The sequence below is a fragment of the Hydractinia symbiolongicarpus genome, chromosome 13 (assembly GCF_029227915.1).
Source record: "Hydractinia symbiolongicarpus strain clone_291-10 chromosome 13, HSymV2.1, whole genome shotgun sequence".
Classification (NCBI taxonomy): Eukaryota; Metazoa; Cnidaria; class Hydrozoa; order Anthoathecata; family Hydractiniidae; genus Hydractinia; species Hydractinia symbiolongicarpus.
This window is the reverse complement of record NC_079887.1, coordinates 20,949,272-20,969,628: the sequence shown is the minus strand read 5'-3', so window position 1 is coordinate 20,969,628 and position 20,357 is coordinate 20,949,272. Positions and strand designations below refer to the sequence as shown.

At 33.0% G+C, this 20,357-nt stretch overlaps 1 protein-coding gene across 2 annotated transcripts; it reads right to left on the bottom strand.

The window, feature by feature from the left end:
* Positions 1–327: 327 nt before the first annotated feature.
* Positions 328–16,400, bottom strand: LOC130624240 (cell surface glycoprotein 1-like). 2 transcript variants are annotated; one of them, XM_057439812.1, is made up of 11 exons: positions 16,286–16,400; positions 16,029–16,197; positions 8,852–9,088; positions 7,374–7,455; positions 4,593–6,894; positions 3,082–3,338; positions 2,733–2,990; positions 2,445–2,577; positions 2,169–2,259; positions 1,353–1,504; positions 328–1,279 (listed from the first exon to the last, which is right to left on the bottom strand). In XM_057439812.1, the coding sequence occupies exons 2-11, from the start codon at positions 16,065–16,067 to the stop codon at positions 1,165–1,167; spliced, it is 3,666 nt and encodes a 1,221-aa protein (XP_057295795.1). In that variant the 5' UTR covers positions 16,068–16,197; positions 16,286–16,400; the 3' UTR covers positions 328–1,164. The 2 variants fall into 2 exon arrangements, with proteins under 2 accessions (XP_057295795.1, XP_057295796.1); XM_057439813.1 differs by lacking the exons at positions 16,029–16,197; positions 16,286–16,400 and adding an exon at positions 9,170–9,305.
* Between the last annotated feature and the right edge of the window lie 3,957 nt (positions 16,401–20,357).

The window sequence follows — 20,357 nt, the reverse complement described above, 5'->3', positions numbered from 1 at the left end:
CGAAATATAACGTATTGATTAATACTTAAGGGAGTTTCGAAATAGCGTTTGAAGTTATCACAAGATATCAAGAACGACTTAAGTCTCGGGGATAAGTTTGACTACTGAAGGGTAAATTATCGTGTTTCAATTTCGAGCTAGTGTGTAGTGCTTCTTTGTTTTGTCTTTACTAGATTAAGCAGCGCAAAAATTTCACTGCTTACTCTGATCTTTAAACTAAACCAAAATAGGTGCGCAAACTTAATCTCAGGACGTATGGCGAAGCACGGTTTTCCTAAAAAAACCTCTGATATCTGGAAACGAGGTTGGGGACAGACGAATATTAACTATACAGAATGTTTATTAGATTTGCCGAATAAGTTTTATACATGTTAAAAGCTCCTTTGCACAAAGAAACCAGGTTGTCAGGAATTAATGGTGGAAACCATGGCAACGTCGAGATAGATTATAAACTATAACATTGAAGAAATTTAACCCCTGACGTCCATGGTTTAACATACCACTAATCGCTATCAAACTATTCATAAAACACACTAAATCATATTTATAAAAAAAGTCGCACAGAAAAACAGCAAAATTTTACGCTTAAAAAAGTTAATCAAAAATATAAATTCGTTTCAATAAATTAAGCCTCCCCCGTTTCTCTATTATGTCTCTCCACCGTCCGTGCTTTTCTGAAAACAAGCAACAAAATGGAGAGTGTAAGTGCAATTGAAAACAACTAGCTAATAGCATACCCCCGTCGACGACAATAACCGTAATTGGTTGGTTTAAAAGATCGCCTGAGAAGGAATCAGGATTTTCTAAACATCGATGTACAAACTGACATAGAAAACAAGTATAAAAATATTAACTCGTGTGTAAAAACACAAACAAAAACAAACAAACAAAAAACACAAACAAACAAAAACACACAAACATAACAAAACAGAATAAATATTCATCAACAGCAACAAAAAAATCATGACAAATTTTTTAACTTAGTCAATTTAAAAGAAAATCTGATTGTTTCATTGTTTTACAAATCATGCATAGATATCCAAAAAAAAAAATGAAAAGCGTTTCTTTCAAAACAAATATGTTCGAATTTACAAAATGCCCACATGGTGAAAATGACGAACTCGTTCTATGCACAGTTAGAGTGGTTTCTACACGCTTATTTATTTAATCTACAAACACGCTGTAAATACTGTGTAGATAAGTTATAATAGATTTAGGATCAGGTGAGCGCATACGAACCATGTCTTCAACATCCAGCAGATCCAAAACACCCTCCTCCCTAAAAACGATAAAAAATTAGCCTTGATGTTTCCGAGAGATATAATAAAATAAAAAAAGGCAAACTTTCTCACCTAGCAATATCAAAGGCAAGTTGGAAATTTCGTCTTTTAGTGTCTTTGCTTAATTCGTCATAGGGAATATCTTCGGGACAAAAACTATGTATCAGTGCCGCAAAAGCAAGTCCGTCTGACCAACTCTCACTAAAGTTTTCGATATTTACACCCTGCAATATAAAAAAAGTTCAGAATATAATTTGAGTAACAACTAACATACAACAGAAATTGTTTACATAAAATAAGGTATATTTCCCAATCTTGGCAACTTTATTATTTTTCCTAAATATTACGAACTTTTTGGTATTAAAGTTAGTGTTCAAAACCACAAAGTTTCACGTGCTAGAAGGTTAAAGGTGACAGTTTTAAATTCCCTGAGTCAAAATGGATAATGTGAATCGTTTCTCTGCTTAGTGGTATGAAAATAGATGTGTTGCGACGTGCCGTAATGTTTTGATTTCACATCAAGGACAACAGACTGCAATAATCGAAGATATTAGGCGAAAAAAGACACTAACACTAACACTGGTAAAGTTTGCTCTTAAACAGAGGAGATAATAGCATTTTAAATTTTGTATTTCTACAAATCTATAAATTAGCGTAAATAGCCAAATTGGCCTATCGTCACTCTTCTTTTCCTGCCTGTCAGGATGCGCGCGCATATACTTTGTAACCGTTCGCAACTCAACTCAACTGATGATTGAACAACGGTCATACTCCTTGTACGGCTTGGATAACTCTAATGATAACAGGGTGTCCACTCAATACTAACGATTGATAAAGTGGACATCATGTGATACGCTAAGTTAAGGTTCAAACTAAAACGTCACTCACTCTATACCCTAGTGTTTGCTGCTGTGTCCAAGATAGCAGTTTGGAAACGTTTGTGTTTTGAACCAGATTTGTCTTTTTTGCATTAGGATCACTATAAAACAAAACATTTTGTAATCGTTTAACAAGTCGAGGTGTGATATGTTTTAATAAACGTCGTTCCAAGCAGCGACGACTGCAAATGCTAAACTGTCTTACATTTCTGCGATCGTATAAATGTAGCCTTAAAAGTACCCACGTTTCCGCGTTAGTGTAAAGGTAATCCTAAAAAATACTCACACTTCTGCGTTAGATTCTAGTTTTTCTTTAAATGCGTTTCTGTTGGCGCGAGAGGCTGCAACTTTTTGACGATCGGTCACAGTTCTTCCTTTTCTCATTTCCGCCATTTTCTTCTCGTGTGCTTCTTTTTGTTCTGCAATAAAGCCAATTTTATAACTTTGATCATTCAAGTGGTAAGTGCGTAAAGCAGACACGCTTCAAACGATTTTTGAGAAATGGAATCATATCATTTACTAACGAAACCCTAATAAACTTATCTTCCTTTTCTACATTAAGGCTGGCACAAACCTTTTCTCTTTCTAGCTGCCTCCTCCCGTTCCTTAGCTCTAGCAGCTGCCCTCTCTTCTCTTTCTTTTTCTCGCTTCAGTCTTTCTTTCTCCCTCTCAGCCGCGCGTTCAGCAGCCTTGCCGGTTAGTTGAACTTTTGGTCTATCAGGAGTTTTTTTAGGTGGTATTACAACTTTTTTCGGTTCTTCTTTTGGTCTGTTAATTTCTGCAAGCAAATCTGCAGATACTTCAACCGGTTCTTCCTCCTTTGCTTTACGAGCTAAAATAAAAAAATAATTTGAAGTATAAAATAGAAACAAGGTAAGCGTGAAACTTTGAAACTTCTAACCGGCTACTCATTTTATACGTACATCTTCTACTGGCTCTACGACTAGATTTGCCGTCATCACCGTTGTCGTTAGCGTCGCCGTTGACTTGATTAAAAACGACCGTCTCTGCTGGTTTTGCAGGTTCTTCTTCGGATTCGGCCTTTGTTGTTTCTTCAGGTGCTTTTTCTTCCTCGTCGTCACTGGCAAATTTTATTCGTCCCATCGTCTTTGATTGGACAGGTTTTTTAGCTGGAGCGCCTGTGACGCGCGATGAGCGCGTTGCTTCTGGTTTGGATTCTCTGAATTGAAATAAAACGAAAATATCAGTAATACAAGTAATTCGTTGGCATCTTGCAAGTTTCAGATAGAGATGACTACTATATACACAATTTCTCACTTCATTGTATACACAATACTGTATAAGGAAAAACACAACCTATATTCGAAAGTCAGTCAAAAAAATACATCACAAAGACCTTTCTCGTAAAACAGCTGCTTTACGGGTGACCCTCCCATCAAAAAAATAAATAAAAAAAAATGGAAAGATATCATGCGAGTAAAAAAGTGCACCTCACATAATAAAAACAAATGTTTAAAAATTACTTTCCTCCTTGTGATAAAACAAACAAAACATTTACCTTAAATAAGACATCGCGAGATTTTTAAAATGATTTTTGATCTCGGCGTTAAAAAAATTTATGTTACTAAACAAGCAGGCACCATCTGTTTATTCGAAGATAATTATGTCCTCTACACTAGCAAACAATGTAAAGCGCATTAACAGATTAAAACGCTTTGATAACATGATATAAATGATGTTCAGTTGAAAACAAGGCGCGATTTAAAAATTAAAAAACTTTTAAAAATAGTTAAACATGCAGAGTCAAACTGTTGTTAAAACAGAACTAAAATAAATTTCCTGTTGGAGAGAGCTTAGTAGTAGTTTTGTGCAGTTCTTGCGAGGTTATGATTTTGAAATTAAAGGCGAAATTATAAATCTCCAAAATATTTAAAATTTTAACCTGCATGCAATTAACAAAACTTAAAATTTGATCAATAAAATGGACAAGCTTGATTGTTCTGACGAGAGAGATAGATATGCTGATTATAGTCCTGTATAATAGTAAAAACATATTTATTTTTTGCAGAAACTAACCGTTTTTTAATCAATGACAAATTGCGAAAAAAAAGGGGAAAAATATTTTGACGTTACTTGACGAACGACAATCTTTGCAATGATCGGAAAAATAAAAAGGTTGCTTAAATAAGATTTTGATTAGCTTATCTAATTTAATCATGCTACATAAACGTTACGTCACTTAGCATTAAAAAAATCATGACATAGTTTTTGACACAACATAAATGTCCCAGTAATACGACACAATATTTTTTTTCATTTCATGAAAACTTAAGTCACAAGAAGGATTTTGCAAAATATTCCTTTTTCCTGATTTTGGAGTTTCTTCGATATTTTCATGATGTAATAATAAAAACAAATAAATCTCTAAGGAAATTATAATGCAGAAAATAAACAAATAATTTTAACTACTTACGGTTCTTCTGTTTTCTTTACTCTGGAAGTTCTTGTGGTAGTTGTTTTTTCATCGGTTGATTTTGTGTCTTGTTCGCGCCTTGATCTTGCTGCCACTCTCGATGGTTTCTCCTCTTTGTTATCTTTAGCTTCAGCTGTTCTCCTCGATCTAGGAGTGGTCTCTTTGCTTTCTTTGTCTTCTTCAACTCTTCGAACTCTTCGTCTTGCTGGTTTCTCTTCTTTTTCTTCATTTTGTGATTTAGTTCTACTCGGTTTTTCTTTCACTTCTTCATCCTTCTTCTCAACCTTCTCAGTTTCTTCCGTCTTCTTTTCAGCGTCGACCGACTCTTCCTCAGTCTTCACGACCCGACGTGCTGTCTGTTTAGGTTTTTCTTCAGCAACTTCTTCCGTCTTCTTTTCGGCGTCATCGGATTCTTCAGTCTTGACGACACGACGTGTTTTTTGTTTCGGTTTTGGCGGAGGAGGTTTTACAGTTTTAGCGTTATGTCTATTTCGTACAGTACCCTCGACTTCTTCTTCATCATCATCGTTTTCACTCGAAACTTTACTCGTAATTTTAACTTCTTTGGATACCTCTTTTTTCTCCTCCACCACAGGTTCCGATTCCTCACTGGGTGATTCCTCTTTTGGCGGTTCCGCTTTTTTCGGCGGAGGCACAACAGTTTTTTTCTTGGGTGGTGGTGGAGGGACCTTTTTAGCAGGCTTGGCTGATACTTTTTCAGTAGGTTTTTGAGGTTCAGGTTCTTCCTCCTGGACAACCTTTCTTCTAGATCGCGACCTAGGTTCTGACTTTGTAGAGTCTGTCTTATCCTCGTCTTTTTCAACAATACGTCTTCGTCCTGATGTGGAACGTGGTTTGGTTTTAACCGGTTCAGGTTTTGGTTCAGGCTCCGGTTCAACTTCGGGTTCTGATTCAACTTCGGGTTCCGGTTCCACTTCTGGTTCTGAAACAGACTCAGCATCTACTTTTTTCTCCCCCACTTCTTCTACTCGTTCTTCTTCTTCTTCCTCCCCTGTTTTTTCGTCTGTATCAGATACCGATTCTTTTTCGTCCTCATCTTCCTTCTCATCATCTTTTTTTTGACTGTCAACAACATCATCATCATCATCTTCCTCGCGATCAAAATGCTTCTTTGGTTTATCATTTGCTTTATTTAACTCTTGCTTTTTTAAAACAGTCCTAAAGTCTTTCTGTTCTCCAGCTTTTGGTGTAGGTTTTGGTGATGGTTTGCTGGCTGGTGACTTCCCTAACACAACACGAAAATCTTTTTGTTCTACAGTTATGTTTTTATCTGCTAGTGTCTTGGTTTGTACTTTCCTGCCTAATTTTGATCGAAAATCAACTTGTGCTGCACTTTGTGCTGGTTTATCGAACACAGGCTTTTCAACTTTCTTCTTTAACGCAGTTCTAAAATCAACTTGTTCACCACCACCAATTTCTTTTTTCACTGGTGTATCAACCTTTCGTGCAAGAGCTGTCCTGAAATCAACCTGCTCGGGACCTACAGGCTTTCTTTCTAAATTTACTGCTGGCATTTTGGATTTGTTTTTTAAAGAATGGCGAAAATCTACTTGTTCGCCTCCCTTTGCAGTGCGTTCTAAATTCACAGGTGTTCGGTCTGTTTTTTTTAGTTTTTCTTTGAAATCACGCCCACTTTTTATTCCTGGTTCAGGAGTAGCTAACACAGCTTCAACAACATGAGCAGGTGGTGTCTTAGTTACCTGTCCTGATGTTCGGTCTTCTTCCTCTTCCTCGTCTGAGTATATTTCATCAGAAACTCCATCTTCATCTTCTTCATCTTCTTCAAAATTATCTTCTTCTTCGTCACTGTAATCAGGCTCATTTGTTCTCTTCGAGCTCCTTTCGGCTGCAGGTGAAGGTTCTCTTTCGGGTTCGGGTGATGGTTCTTTTTCGGGTTCTGGTGATGGCTCTCTTTCTGGCTCCGGGGACGAGTATCTTTCTGGTTCTGGGCTCGACTCTCTTGTGGGTTCTGGTGATGGCTCTTGCTCCAGTTCAGGCGTTGGTTCACGTTCTGGCTCTGGGGTTGGTTCACGTTTTGGCTCCGGCGTAGGTTCGCGTTCTGGTTCAGGAGTAGGTTCGCGTTCTGGCTCAGGCGTTGGTTCGCGTTCTGGTTCCGGAGTTGGTTCGCGTTCTGGCTCAGGTGTTGGTTCGCGTTCTGGTTCTGGTGTTGGTTCTCTCACAGGTTCAGGTGATGGCTCACGAACAGGTTCTGGAGAAGGTTGTTTTACTGGCTCAGGTGGCTTAGTCCGACTTGTTTTAGTTGTTGTTGTAACTGCGTCATCTAAAATTGACACAACATTTCTGTGAAGAATTAAGAGAGAGAATTGTGCTTGGGTAGGTACTAATAAACGTTTAGAAACGGTACAACTTGTTAAATTTTGGCAATTTTTGCGAATAAAAAACTTTTAAAAAAGATTCTATCGTTTAATTTTTAAAAAAAATAATGTTTAAAATAGTTCAATTGGCGCTTTATTTAATCTGTCACACCTCCGGAAATTTCGGAAAGGTCAATAGGATTTTTTCTAAGTATAAACTTTTGCCAATAGCTTTTTTTCTATATCGCGCTTACTTGGATTTATAGTTCCACTCGGTATAAAACAACAATGTCGCTGGGATTAATTCGTGCGAAATACAAAAGAGGAACAAGTAAATTCAGTTATAGCTTTAGTGAATTGAGATGTTATAAATTAATTATTGAAGTTTCAAAAACAATCATAGACAAAAGTTACAGCAAACAAAAGTTAAGAAATGTTTTCTTACCAAATTTAGCGTTTCGAATTTCTCTCATACGAGCTCTTATTTTTCGTCTTTTATCGGTTTCTGTAAACGGTGTTTCGTTTAGCTGTAAAAACAGTGATGTTCTTCGTTAGATTATGAGAAAATACAGCAAGACATTGGCTAGTTAAGTTAAATAATTTATGGTATGTCTGTGTGTCTAAAGGACACGTTTATGGTTAATACATGTTAATAAAGACACAGAAAACACGAACATTAATTTGTTGATCATTAATAAGTTAACAAAATTTATATCTGTCAACAAGATTGTTATCGTGTTATTAACCTTTGCCCAACGGCTGACCATCAATACATTTGTTCTTATCAAATATGCAAATTTATTTGAATTGAAAGTTTCCAACACATTAGCAAAATTTGAATTTTTTCTTTTTGTATTCGTGAAATGCAAATATAAATTTGCCTAGACTGACACGGTAAACCATTTCTTTAAAAGTCAAAATAATAATTTACTTTTTTAAAGTCCAAATCCTAATGTTAAGATTGAACTGTCCATAAATTAAAAGTGCACAAATTTTTACAAATCTTATTCCAAAAACCTATTTTGTGTTTGGGGATAAGACTAAACACAAATAGGCACAGGAACAAGCATTACAACACGGTCAAATTTTTACATTTCAAAAATGTTAAAATTCTCTCATTACTATGATAGAAGGAAAAAGTCTTAAAATTAATTTGATTTCGATATATTTTGGTTCAAGGATTTCAAATGATAAAGGTCTTGTTTCTCCAGTTATTACTTCTGCCAGAGAGGCTGTAATTAAAGGTTTGAACCAAATAAGTATTTTTTTATATTAGCCGTCACTTTCTTTGCGTAAATTCTTTGACTGTTTTAAAAATAAGGAACTCATACGAATACAATCTTGTCTTAAGGACATTTTTATTATTGGTAGAAAAAAACCTGAAATAGGACCAAAATAATCTGAAATATATCTGAAAAATTTTCTGATCCATATCATGTCAATACACTCAAATTATCTTATAGGATTAATTACTCGAAAGTAATTAACATAGTCTAATGCCATAATTATTTTGCACTGAGGAAATTTTAACTATTAAACCAGGAAAATTATTTTCTTGAAAATAATCAAAGTAAGGAAGCAGAAAGAAATTAAACACATCCTGTAAAAAATCATTCAATTGAATAACTAATTAGCAGAAAAATGTCATTAATAATTATGTTAATGAGCCTTGTTCAGCTAATTTTGAACGTTAGGGGCTAATTGGCTCATCATTAATTAGTATCGGATAAACATAAAACCACAATGTAAAAATATCGCAACTGAAAGTATGCACATCACCATGTTGCTGTTACATCAATATTTAATACATTTCATTCATTGCAAGAAACAAACTACTCTATAACCCTGTGGAATTATTAAAACAAAAAGAAAAGCAAGTTAGAGAATGGTGAATATTTAAATCAACACAAAAACAATACTAACCAAATCTTGCAGTGCATCTTCAGTGGTGTACACCAGTAAACCATATGGATCACCTGATTCTTCGATACTTTCAGTTTTTTTTATTGATTTTCTAGTTGAGAGTCCATTTGTTATTGACGAGGATTTTATTTCACCAGACGATATCTTTTTTAACTCCTCGTCAAATTTTTTATTTCGTAGTTCTCGAATCTGTCTTCGAATTTCACGTCGTTCCTCAAGATCTTCAGTTTCTTCCAACTGAAAGGAAAATAAAATAAACTTTTATACCAAAACATGTTGGATGAAGATGCCAGACAGGAATTTTTCAAATTGCCCCACCTTCATAACCATAATGGTAGTAAAAACTTGTGTAAACAAGGCAAATATAGACCAAAGTTATATAAAGTTAAATCTGTCACATAAAACTTTTTTGCTAACTACTACATCAAGCATTAACAAAAACTTCTATGAGATGTGTACTATGCTCAGACATGATAAACTCTAAATACAACTTTTACAAAACATTTTAACAACATGAAAACCTATTTCCTGAATTATCACAATTAGACAAGCATACCCCCTGCAAAAAAAGCATTCAATAACTGTTTCATGTTAATGAAATTAATTATCAGGGGGAGAATATAACAAGTCTTTAAGGAAGTTCATAACTGACATAAGATAAACAGTCATTTCCTAAAGTAATACTTTTATTGGCTATATATGGATAAAACGTAGAAAACATTAAACATAGAAAATTTGGGAACTTTACCATCATCATTCATTTAGCAGTTGTCACAAAACATTTGGTTGAGACAGAAACAACCAAAATTTTCTATGCTTAAAACTTGTTTTGTTTTGTTTATTGACCCAGTTGAAGTCGAGGTAAAATAAATCATAATTTGAAAAAGTTGAATTCAAGTTTATTTCTTATTTTAAAAAGCATTCTAAACAGTTTTTATTATTTTTCTTGTTCTTCACGTGACAAGAAAATTGTTTGTAAAGACGCATTCATATTTGAGAAATTGTCAGCAGTAAAATTGATAGAGTAACTAGCTGCATTCTCTCCCTTACTTCATCTTTACCTCAAAATATGTTACAGAAACAGTTTAATGATTTTATTCGATAAGTTGTCTTCTGCACTATCAACGTGTAATATCAGAATCAGTAAACGGCTTCTTCATCTTTATTTTTATGCTCCTAATTAAAAATCACAAACAGTGTTGACAGTCTGATATCATGCTACCACCTGTGACAAGTTCACTAGCAAAAATAATTTTAAACAATACAGGGTGATGTTTACATACTTAGTTTTTGTTGTAGTTGTTGCTGATTTCGTTTTTTGTTTAAAAAATATATAAGCCCAATTAACCTGTTTCTGTAATGTCAACACTACACTATTTTCCACCATTTAATGATAAAAACACTTAAGTGAGGTTCATTTATATGAACTAACTGAATTTAAAAGTCAACTCCCCCACTTAGTTTAACTTTTTGTGTTAGAAAATGTTGGTAAATGTTTCAGTGTTATTATTAAACACGGAATATTCACAACACAGGATGCAACATCAATTACAGAATGTTATCTAGGTTAATAGCTTCCTTGGGTTAGGAACTCTTTAAACTTTGTTACCAACCTTTATTTTAATTTTAGTCAAATGGATGCAATTTATATGATGTTGGTAAAACTAAAACCACTCACCAACCTTGTTCTGATGATTTCTTCACAAGAATAATATTAACAAAGATAAAGCCAACACATGTCAGAGCATGTGTGTGTCAATTTTAAATGGCTGCGGAATGGCCTTTGAATGCTTGTAAGACATGGCTTCATTTTGTTTTTGTCGTAAAAAAGAAATTAGAAAAACATAGTAACTTCCAAAGCTTTTAACAAGTGTTCAAAGTCTGAAGTTTCCCTTCCATCCAGCATAGAGCTTTGGAATATCAGAAAAAATAAGGCTGTATTTGAAAATATTAGTAACTCAAGTCTATAAACAGAATGTGATTTATATAGGTCCAATACACATCTTTGTTTATACTGGAGTGGTTTTAAACATTTTGATCAGCTAATTTATTGCAATGTTACAGTAAAGAAAACGTATTATGCAGAAAAAATTTTCCTCTAATTGGTTAAAACAGGGTCCAAAATTTTTAAGGATGTTAAATAATATTCAGGGAAAACTTTTCTTTATAAATTAATGTACGTTATAAAAAGATTATTATTTTATTCATTTTAGGATAAGGGGGGAGGGAGTGCTACGATTGGGGGAAGCTTTTCGACACTATGTGGGAGGACAGAATAAATATATTGTTTTTGTAAAAATAAAAATATTTTCAATATTTCTTCTGATTTTGAAATCATAAAACGAAAAATCATTTCAGGAAAACAATAATAATGTTTTTGGGTGAGGTGGGTGTGCGACCTGATGTTAGAAATGTTAGTAAAATGATTTACTTTTCATAAATATTTTCAGAAAAACCTTTTTTCTCTTCCTTCTCACCCGTTGTCAATAATAAGGCCTGCTACACATAACAAATTTTGCGGAAGCAAACAACATACAACTACTTGGGCAATAACACTCCTAATTTATTGAATTGTTTGTTGCTTTTGAATCCGATCACCAGTCCTCTTTCAATGTTTTCGATATGTTTTATCAACCAAAATTCTGCCACCCAAAATTCAGATAGAATCGATTGAACCACTAACTTTCCCCCAAACACATTATGCTGGTTTGTAGGAGACTACACTTAATGATCCCTAGTACACCTTTTCTTTGGTAACATTTACATCTCTATTAAAATAGCCATATTTTGTTTTAAACCAGATTCAATTCCAACAAAAAGAAAATTTATTTTTAATATATGCCGGTGATGGACTTTAGCAAAAGCAGCACCCCTTCTATTACTGCCTACTTTTGCTTAGGACTTTTAATTATGGCAAATTATACAAAATGGTTCGTTATTGCAATGGTTTCATCAACATACAAAGGAATGGGTTTTCAGGACCGGAACGCTTTGACTCTAAGTAGTAGGATATGTGTTTTAAGTGCTGCGCTTAAGTGGAATACTCCTTAAGGAATTCTTTTAGATACGACTGTCCTAATTATCAAAGAAACAATAAATGGAGCATTTGGAACATCCATTTTTGAATCACATATACGAAAGAAAAAAAAGTCAGCTAAATTTGGACAAATTGTGTGTTCTTTGTTACAGCTTCAGTGGCAGCAAAATATTTTTCCATTTAGGAAATAAGATTGCACTCTTATTCACAATGGGTTAAAAAAATTATGAATCCTTGACTTTTTGTGACTTATTAGCAGATATTTAATCAAAATCCAGGAAAAATGCAAAAATTAATATACAAGTCTTAGTATTATTAAGGCAATCAAGCATAAACACAAGTCATGCAAAAACAAAAGTGTATTGTTAAATGCAAAGTTTTAATAACGCAAACTTCTCTCAGCCTGATCAAATTTTAATCATTATCGAAAATTGAGAATTTTGTTGGACTTTGTTTTTTCTAGGAATATATCTTAAAGAACTTTAAATCATTTACCTCGCTTTGTTGGTAAGTAATCATAGCTTCTAAAAAATCAATTTTTGATTCAATGTAAAAAAATTTACTGTCCAATCGATGCACAGATGATTCAATTTCAGAAACACAAGATAAAAGTGTTTCCAATTTACTAATAAACATGTGCTCATTCATTACTTCTTACATAATACTGTTGTATTCGAAAGGATGTATAGAATTTGTGCATAAAAACATGCAATATTGAGATATAATGGCTTATTAAGTAGAAAGTCAGCTGTAACAAGCATGTCTGCAATTAACACAGTTAAGTGGAACATATTAAGAACTAAACTTAGTAAATTATTTCAAATTTACTTATTATTTAAAAAAGGGTCCTGTTCATTCATATTTATTATGTGTTGGTATAACTTTTGTTTAAAGTAAACAATCACAACCGAAAATATATTTTCAATTCATTAAGAACTTCTTGTTACTTATTAGACTTACTTACTTATATACATCTAACAAAGGGAAACAGATTTAAATTGTTTCCATGCTATAAATATTATTTTGAAGAGGCTGTAAAATCAACTCTACTTACCACAATATTAATAATAATTAATCCTAACAACATTAAGGTAAATGATTTTTTGTATTTGTTTGCCAAACAATGTCTAAGTTTAAAAAAATAACTTTTCTATTGGTGATATCACAGTATGAACAGGAAATACATTTTAATTTGTTTGAAAAAAAAAATTGTATGCAAGTAAAAGATTAGTATTATTTATAAATAATAGTCCTAGGGACTTTTGTAAAGGAGAATTAATTAAAAAAAATAATGAAAATGAGAATTAAAGAAAACTAAATGGAATACATGTTTTTTTATTTCACCTGATGTTCAAATTGCAATCCCTAAAAGTGCAAACTTTGCTGACAGCCATCACACAAAATTCTTATATTTTGTGGATTTGTGATGTTAAATGACAGAAGTGCAATAGATTTTGGCTGAAGGTCCTCCTACATTATGATTTAAATAAGTAAAATATGAATATTTTGTACCTCTTTAATCTAAGATAAAGATTTAATTAATTTTGTTTTAAAAAATCACTTATGTTTTTATTCTTAAAATACATTTAATACGCATGAAAAGTATGGTTTAGAAACATTATTTTTCTTTACTGATATTTTTTACATCAGCAGCAGCTTCATACCAAAACATGCTTGCCAAAATACATGAGGTATGTGAAGTATATTATATAATATTTGTAACAGAATATCCTGATAAACCCTTAATGGCAGTGACCATGGTACCCACAAAATCTTGAGAACCAATGCACACTAAATGAACAATTTAACCCAGTTAGGTGTAAATTGTTAATAACCGTTAGTTCTGCTTTAATATTAAAACAAATCTTTTCACCAATTTATAAAAAAACCCATAAAAACCAAACAGCTAATGGATTAAATTTATTTATATCATAAACATTGTCCAGTACACGTAATAAAAGTATAAAGCAGAAAGACATATACGGTATTTAATTTATCTAGGGGCAAGCAGAATAACAGTGAAGTGTTCTTAACAAAAGTCAAGATGGCTTAATAAAATGACAGATGTTTACTTAACATCATTTGCCTCCTGTAATGGCTTCTTTAGAAATTCAAAAAGTGAAATATAAACACAAATATTAAAAAATTTAAGTAATGTTTATTTTGTCTTTACATTTTTGAAAATATTACTACTGACGTAAAAAACAAAAAAATTTATACATGGGCGTTTTTTGGCACATGTATTGACCAGACAATATTTTCAACTAATATACTCTGACAATAAGATAAAACTTGATAAACTTATCACAGAAGATAATTATTTTGTGTACGTATAAAAATAGAAGGTCTAAAATCTAATTAGAGTATTTATATAAAAAAAATTCTACCTGTCCTAGTTTATCATACAATAACCTTTTTTTGGCTTCAGAATCCATATTTGACTAGGTATATGATACCCAAATATAAGAGTTTTATCCGCTTCAAGAATGTCTTATATGTCTTATATGAGTTATGTTGAACTAACAGTATCAACACCTCCATATGGTAAAAATGAAAACAATTCTCTTAGCTATTCAACTGTTTAAAACTTATTCTGCTTCAAAACTGACAACTTAACAAGGGAGAACAAAATAAAGCTGATGTCTAATGCAAAACAAAGATTAAAAAGTAAAGAATTAAACTGTGAAAGATTTATAGTGCATAAAAGACAAATATTTTTCAGATAAATCAGAAATTACAGAAAAAAAAATTATATATATTATTTCCACGAAACTTTTATTTTAGTGCTTTAGTTTTTTGTTTGTTTTTTGGTACACAAAGTTATTTATCAAACACTTAGTTTTAATTGCAAACTCCTTGTGTAATATCTTTGTTGACGTCTAATTACTGCTCATCATTTTCAACTTTTTAAGAAACAAAAGAACTATTATATTTATCAAAATTCTTAAAATACCAATAATGGGGTTTACTGATAATTTTGAAATAATATAAAATAAACATGATCAATTTACTAAATTCATAAAATTCATAAATTTAGTATTCCAATCATATTTTATTTATATGCATAAGTATAACAATAGTGAAAATATATTATTATATAATATATTAAAAATATTATATACAAATGAAAGAGTAAGGAAATCTATAAAAGTACTTTATGTGCTGGCCTTTAAATTTTTATATGTGAGTAAATATATAATAATTAATTTGATGAGATATACACTGCTTATAAGACGGGAAGCACCAAAATTGAGAAAACTCACAAGATCACATTACAACATAGCTATTTGGAGTTTAAAAATTCAAACATGAGTAAACTCTGGATTTAAAGTACCCATTTTAATTGAATAGCTATATGCAATTCATCCAAGACACAATTTTAGCATCAAAATTCTAAATATTTTTCAAACCATTGCCTAATTTAAATACAAGTTTTGTCGTAAAATTTCCAAATCAGTCAAAGTGATTTGGAAATTTTAAACCAATAATTTCTACATATTTTTAAAGGTGGGTGAACAAAAACAAAGGCTAATACCAGGAAGGCAGGACAACAATGGTTGTTTCTAATTCACAATTTTTTTGGGTGAAATACAAGATTTGGACGCAGTGGTGTAGATTTTCCTTATCTATTTTCTTCTTATTTCAAAAATTCAGTACAATTTTTTCTTTAACTAAATGTGGCAGACTGTTGGTTAACCAAATTTTCGGCCCCCTTTGCATGTGTATTGATGTCAATGCAAAATCCAAACTCGTGTCATCAAGCTACATAGTTGTACACAAGTTACTGAACGCTCACAACAAGTCACCATTGTTTGTTATATTCCCTCTGGCTAGAAATTTGACTATATGATGGGACTGTAATGGAATCAGATGTCATTACATTTAACAACTCAGATTTACAAAGTACCAGACAAAATTTATAGGTTATCATATGGTGTTGGGTGCTATAGCAGCTTAAAAATGTTTAGCTATTTTGATAGTAAATATATAGCTATCTGTGTTTACAAAACAATCCATATGCTTGTACTTATAACAAAATTTTGCACTGATATTTAAATTTTACTAGCTAGCTAGCCCATTTAACTAGCTAGCCAGCTGGTTAAAAACACTGTGCGCACTGTGTTGTTTAAAACAACTTACCTTTTGTTTAAGCACTGCTTCTTCATCAATAGATCCCATATCTTTTCACTAACGTCTTTTTTTACCCAAATTTTACCTATCTGTAGCTAGCTACGCAGCGGTTGTCGGTTTGTTAAAGAGGAGTATTTTTTCTTCGTTTTAAACGAGTATAGTTTTTCTCCTGATACAACTAAACGAATCAGTACATACATAAATTATTGTGCGAAATTTCTCTATTTTCTTTTCTTAGTAAGAACTTTAAGTATAACTCTAGCTACCCTTTGGCAGAACAGAGAAAAGTGTTTTCTTTTTACACGCGCTTTGTCAACGGTGCAGCATTCGCTTTCCGATAAAATAAAAAAATCAACATTGAGCAGCTCTGTTGGGTGTAATGCCAAATTAACGGACCGGATTTGTGCTTAGTTTTACTGCTATAATATTACCGATCATTGCTTAACAATCTGGCCTGTAATTTACAAATCTGGGAGGTGTGCAAATAGTACGTATGAATATTACGTTTTGCCGAGAATTGGGATACCAGATAAACGGTCGTTAATTATGACTTTATTATTAAAATAAAAGCATTTGAACATTTTTCAAATTAAAATTTCAAATTTTATTTATTTAAGCATAAAGTGTGGCAAAAAAAATTCCACATAATTTTAAGCAAAAATTAAAGAAGGTTCCCGGTTAACGTAAAGTACGGAAATAGAACAAATAAATGTGGCCACACTTGCTAGAAAAAAATATTAGCTTTCACTTAATACAACATTAAATGGATGAAAAGCCATTGAAATAATCTAGCTCGGAAGTAAAATTTAAATAGTAAACAGGTGATTTATGATGCTTGGAAACATCTATTTTATTGTGCTCCGTTCTGGTCCGTTCTTGGAAAATCTCTGTTTATAAAGGCAAAAACAACTTAGATGTCGGACAATTGGTATGGGAATGGGGACATGAATATGTTGATTTCTTATTGACTGATAAAGTCAGTATAGCTAGCTAGTGATCTAGCAAGTTATTGTGTTGTTTGTTATAGCTTAGCTAGCTAGCTAGCTAGTAGTAGTTAGTTCTTACCCAACTATGGACACCGTCCAATATTTAGATTTTGGACTGGCTTGAGATGGGACGACCTGTCAAAAGGTGCATTTCCAGTTGGGATAGGCATCTATTGAAGACCAGCTTGATTTGATGGTGCAACCCTGGACAAATGTATATGTAAATGGTCTTAAGTTGGTACAGGCCTAACAATTGACAAAGTACACATTTAAAAACTGTGTCATCAAATGGGACAGACCAAACTAAAAAATTAGTATTTTTCTATTTATGTTATTAATGTACACTCTTCCCATTGCATTATTTGATCAAATGTCAGTACGGCACTTTTCCCTGATCGAGTGAGTGGCGCTTTGGAGCTTGTAATCAGTCAATCGAGGACTCTCCCCCAACCAATTTTTTGACATATTTCACAAAAGTTTTGGCCTTTCTACATTATAAATGAATTTGCCTGCTCAGAGTTTATTTTATATATGTGAAGCCATTACACCAATAACATGTTTCTTAAGTCTTTAGCTAGCTAGCGCTATAGGGTATCAATCATTATTTCTTTCACGAATATATTTTAACATTAGTTTTTTGCTTTGGTTAGCCTAATTAATCTTATTTGTCACCTAATCTGTATGTCACCTAGCTGTTTTGGTGTATCCTGTAAGTATGCAGTAGCTGTCATCTGTACACGTAATAAAAGACTCAATATACTTATTATTCACAAGCTAGCTACCCTTGCTTGCTTCAGGTTACTTATTATTCAGCCAGAGGTCGACTTGCGAAAGTTCTAGCTTGAGCTAGGAGACAAGGGTATCCAAGTTTCTATGGGACGAAGTAATTATTGTATCATCTGCATATAGAATGTGGTAGTTTGAATTGATGACATATTTTAAGTCATCAATATACAAAAGAAAGAGCAGGGGTCCTAACACAGATCCCTGCGGCACCCCAAAAACGTCTTCATGAAGCAGATCTGATCATGTGTTGTTTACAAGAGTCAGCTGCATTCGGCCTGTTAAGTAGGACTCGAACCAGTCAAAGGCAGCATCTCTGATGCCAAAACACCATAGTCTCTTTAAAAAAATTTTATGATCAACAGTGTCAAAACCTTTTTTAAGGTTAATGAGCACAACACAAACAAAGTTATGTTGGTCGAGCTCAGTAAGAATAAAATCGCACTGTCTGTCACTCAGGAAGTTGTGCTCAGAAATAAAATGAGACATTTGGTCATGCACTAACTTTTCAAAAATTTTCATAAGAATTGGCAAAATGGAAATAGGCTGATAATTAGTAGGATCTGTTTTATTCCCACTTTTAAAAATAGGCGAGACCCTTTTAGTCTTCCAACATTTAGGTACATAACCAGTAAATAAAGATTTTTTGAAAAGACTTCATAAATAAATACTTACTGACGAACCTGCTTTTAACAGTCGTGAACAAACTCTGTCCAAGCCTGTAGCTTTATTAAATTTTAGTGAACTAATTATTTTTTCGACACTTTTGGTCTCAATACGAGCGCACCAAAATTCATGTCCGCTAACAGATGGATTAACATTAGTAGTGTCAGAAGAAAATTTAGAGGCTAGTTTGACACTAACACTGACTAAAATGAATTGAATGTGTTGGAAATTTCTTTTGGGTGAGAAGTTTCTGTACCATCGTTTTGGACTACTCGTTTTATGGAGGTAGTATTGCCTGACTTATCAGGAACCAGTTTTTTTTGGGTTTTCCAAAGTTGTTTTGGCTGTTTTTGAAAGTCCTGCAAAACGTCATTATAGTACTCATTTTTGAGGCAATTTTTAAGACCTATTACCATGTTTCTTTTTTGTTTGAAAGCTTTCTGGCCTATGATGGATTTTGTTTTTGATGCTTTCCGTTTTAAGATGTCTCTTTCTTTGATGGCTATTATTAATTCATCAGTGACCCATGCCTCAACACGGCCAGAAAATCTATGTGTTTTGAAAGGGGCATGTTTGTCAGCCACTGTTTTAACATTTTTATTCAGTTTCTCACATATAATTCATCAAGGTCATCATAATTATTAAAATATGACCAGTCTAAATTCCTGAGGTCCTTCAGAAAAGCCTCTTCATTGAAGTTCTTGTAGCTACGAACCTTGATAGTGTCAGGTTCAAATTTTGGCCTTTTGTATTTTCTGATTACATAAACTAAATTGTGATCACTGATGCCTAAATCCATGACAACAGTTTTAGAAATACAAGAACTGTTAGAAAGTATAAAGTCTATAAGAGTGCTACTATTTTCAGTAACACGAGTTGGCTCCGTAATATGTTGTTTTAGGAAAAGAGTGGAGCATAATTCCTTTATTTTGGAGGAAAGAGCATATTTTGGAAGCATGTTACAGTTAAAATCTCCTAAGATAAAAACTTCTTTTTCTTTTAGGAGTTTATTAAAACACTGTTTAAAATAAGTACACAGGTTTTCGGTACTCTGCAAATCACTACCTTCAGGTAGCCTGTAAACCCCACACATGTAAATAGGTTTAGTTTTTTTCAGGCACACTTTCACCTATAGTGATTCAGTATTTTCGAAGTACAGGTGTTTCAAAAGGTGGCTATCCAAGTTTTCATTGACAAAAATCAGAACACCCCCACCTCATCTATTCCGATCATTCCTATAAAAAACATAGCCATCAATTTTAACGTCATTGTCATTGATGGTGTCATCAATTTTGATTTCACAGATGGAGAATACATCAAGTTTTGTTTGATGTAGTAGAAGTTTAACATTTAAGCCCTTCCTATTTCTGATTGCCTCAAAATCAAAGTTTTCATCAATAGTAATATTGATGTTGTGCGGAATTTCTTCACCAAATGACTCCTCATTAGCAAAGGGCAAATTGTTGATATTTTTTATCAGAAATACGCTCACATTTTTTATGACCCCATAATCCACACTCATCACAAGAAAGTGCTTCGTGTGTTTTTGCCACAGGTTTTAAGCATGAAGAACAGGGATACTTTACAGGACCTGGGTTGAGGCAGATATCCCCTAACAAGAGGATTAAAAAATAGAAATACTTGTGCCTGCTTGGCTTAAGTTTTGATAAAACCATTAATTTTAATTGGAGAGTGAGCTGTCTTTCAGAAACTCTATTGCAGGCATCAAGTGAAGAGATAGAAAAGAAACTCTTTCTAGTTGACTCATTTCGTTGTTTTTAAGTGAGCTACTTTTGAAAGAAGGTTTTGTATTGCTCAAAAATACAACGAACACAAAAAACAGTTTTAGCGTAAATGTGGGGTTTCCTAACTGAGTAAAGTTAAACTATGTTTGAAGGATATG

Excerpts from the sequence above, each read along its gene's own strand:
- LOC130624240 (XM_057439812.1), bottom strand. The coding sequence starts at position 16,067 with ATGGGATCTATTGATGAAGAAGCAGTGCTTAAACAAAAG. Across the intron at positions 3,339-4,592 it reads GTAAAGAAAACAGAAGAACC|AGAATCCAAACCAGAAGCAA; the intron begins GTAAGTAGTTAA and ends ATTTCAATTCAG. Across the intron at positions 1,280-1,352 it reads CTTGCCTTTGATATTGCTAG|GGAGGAGGGTGTTTTGGATC; the intron begins GTGAGAAAGTTT and ends TATCGTTTTTAG.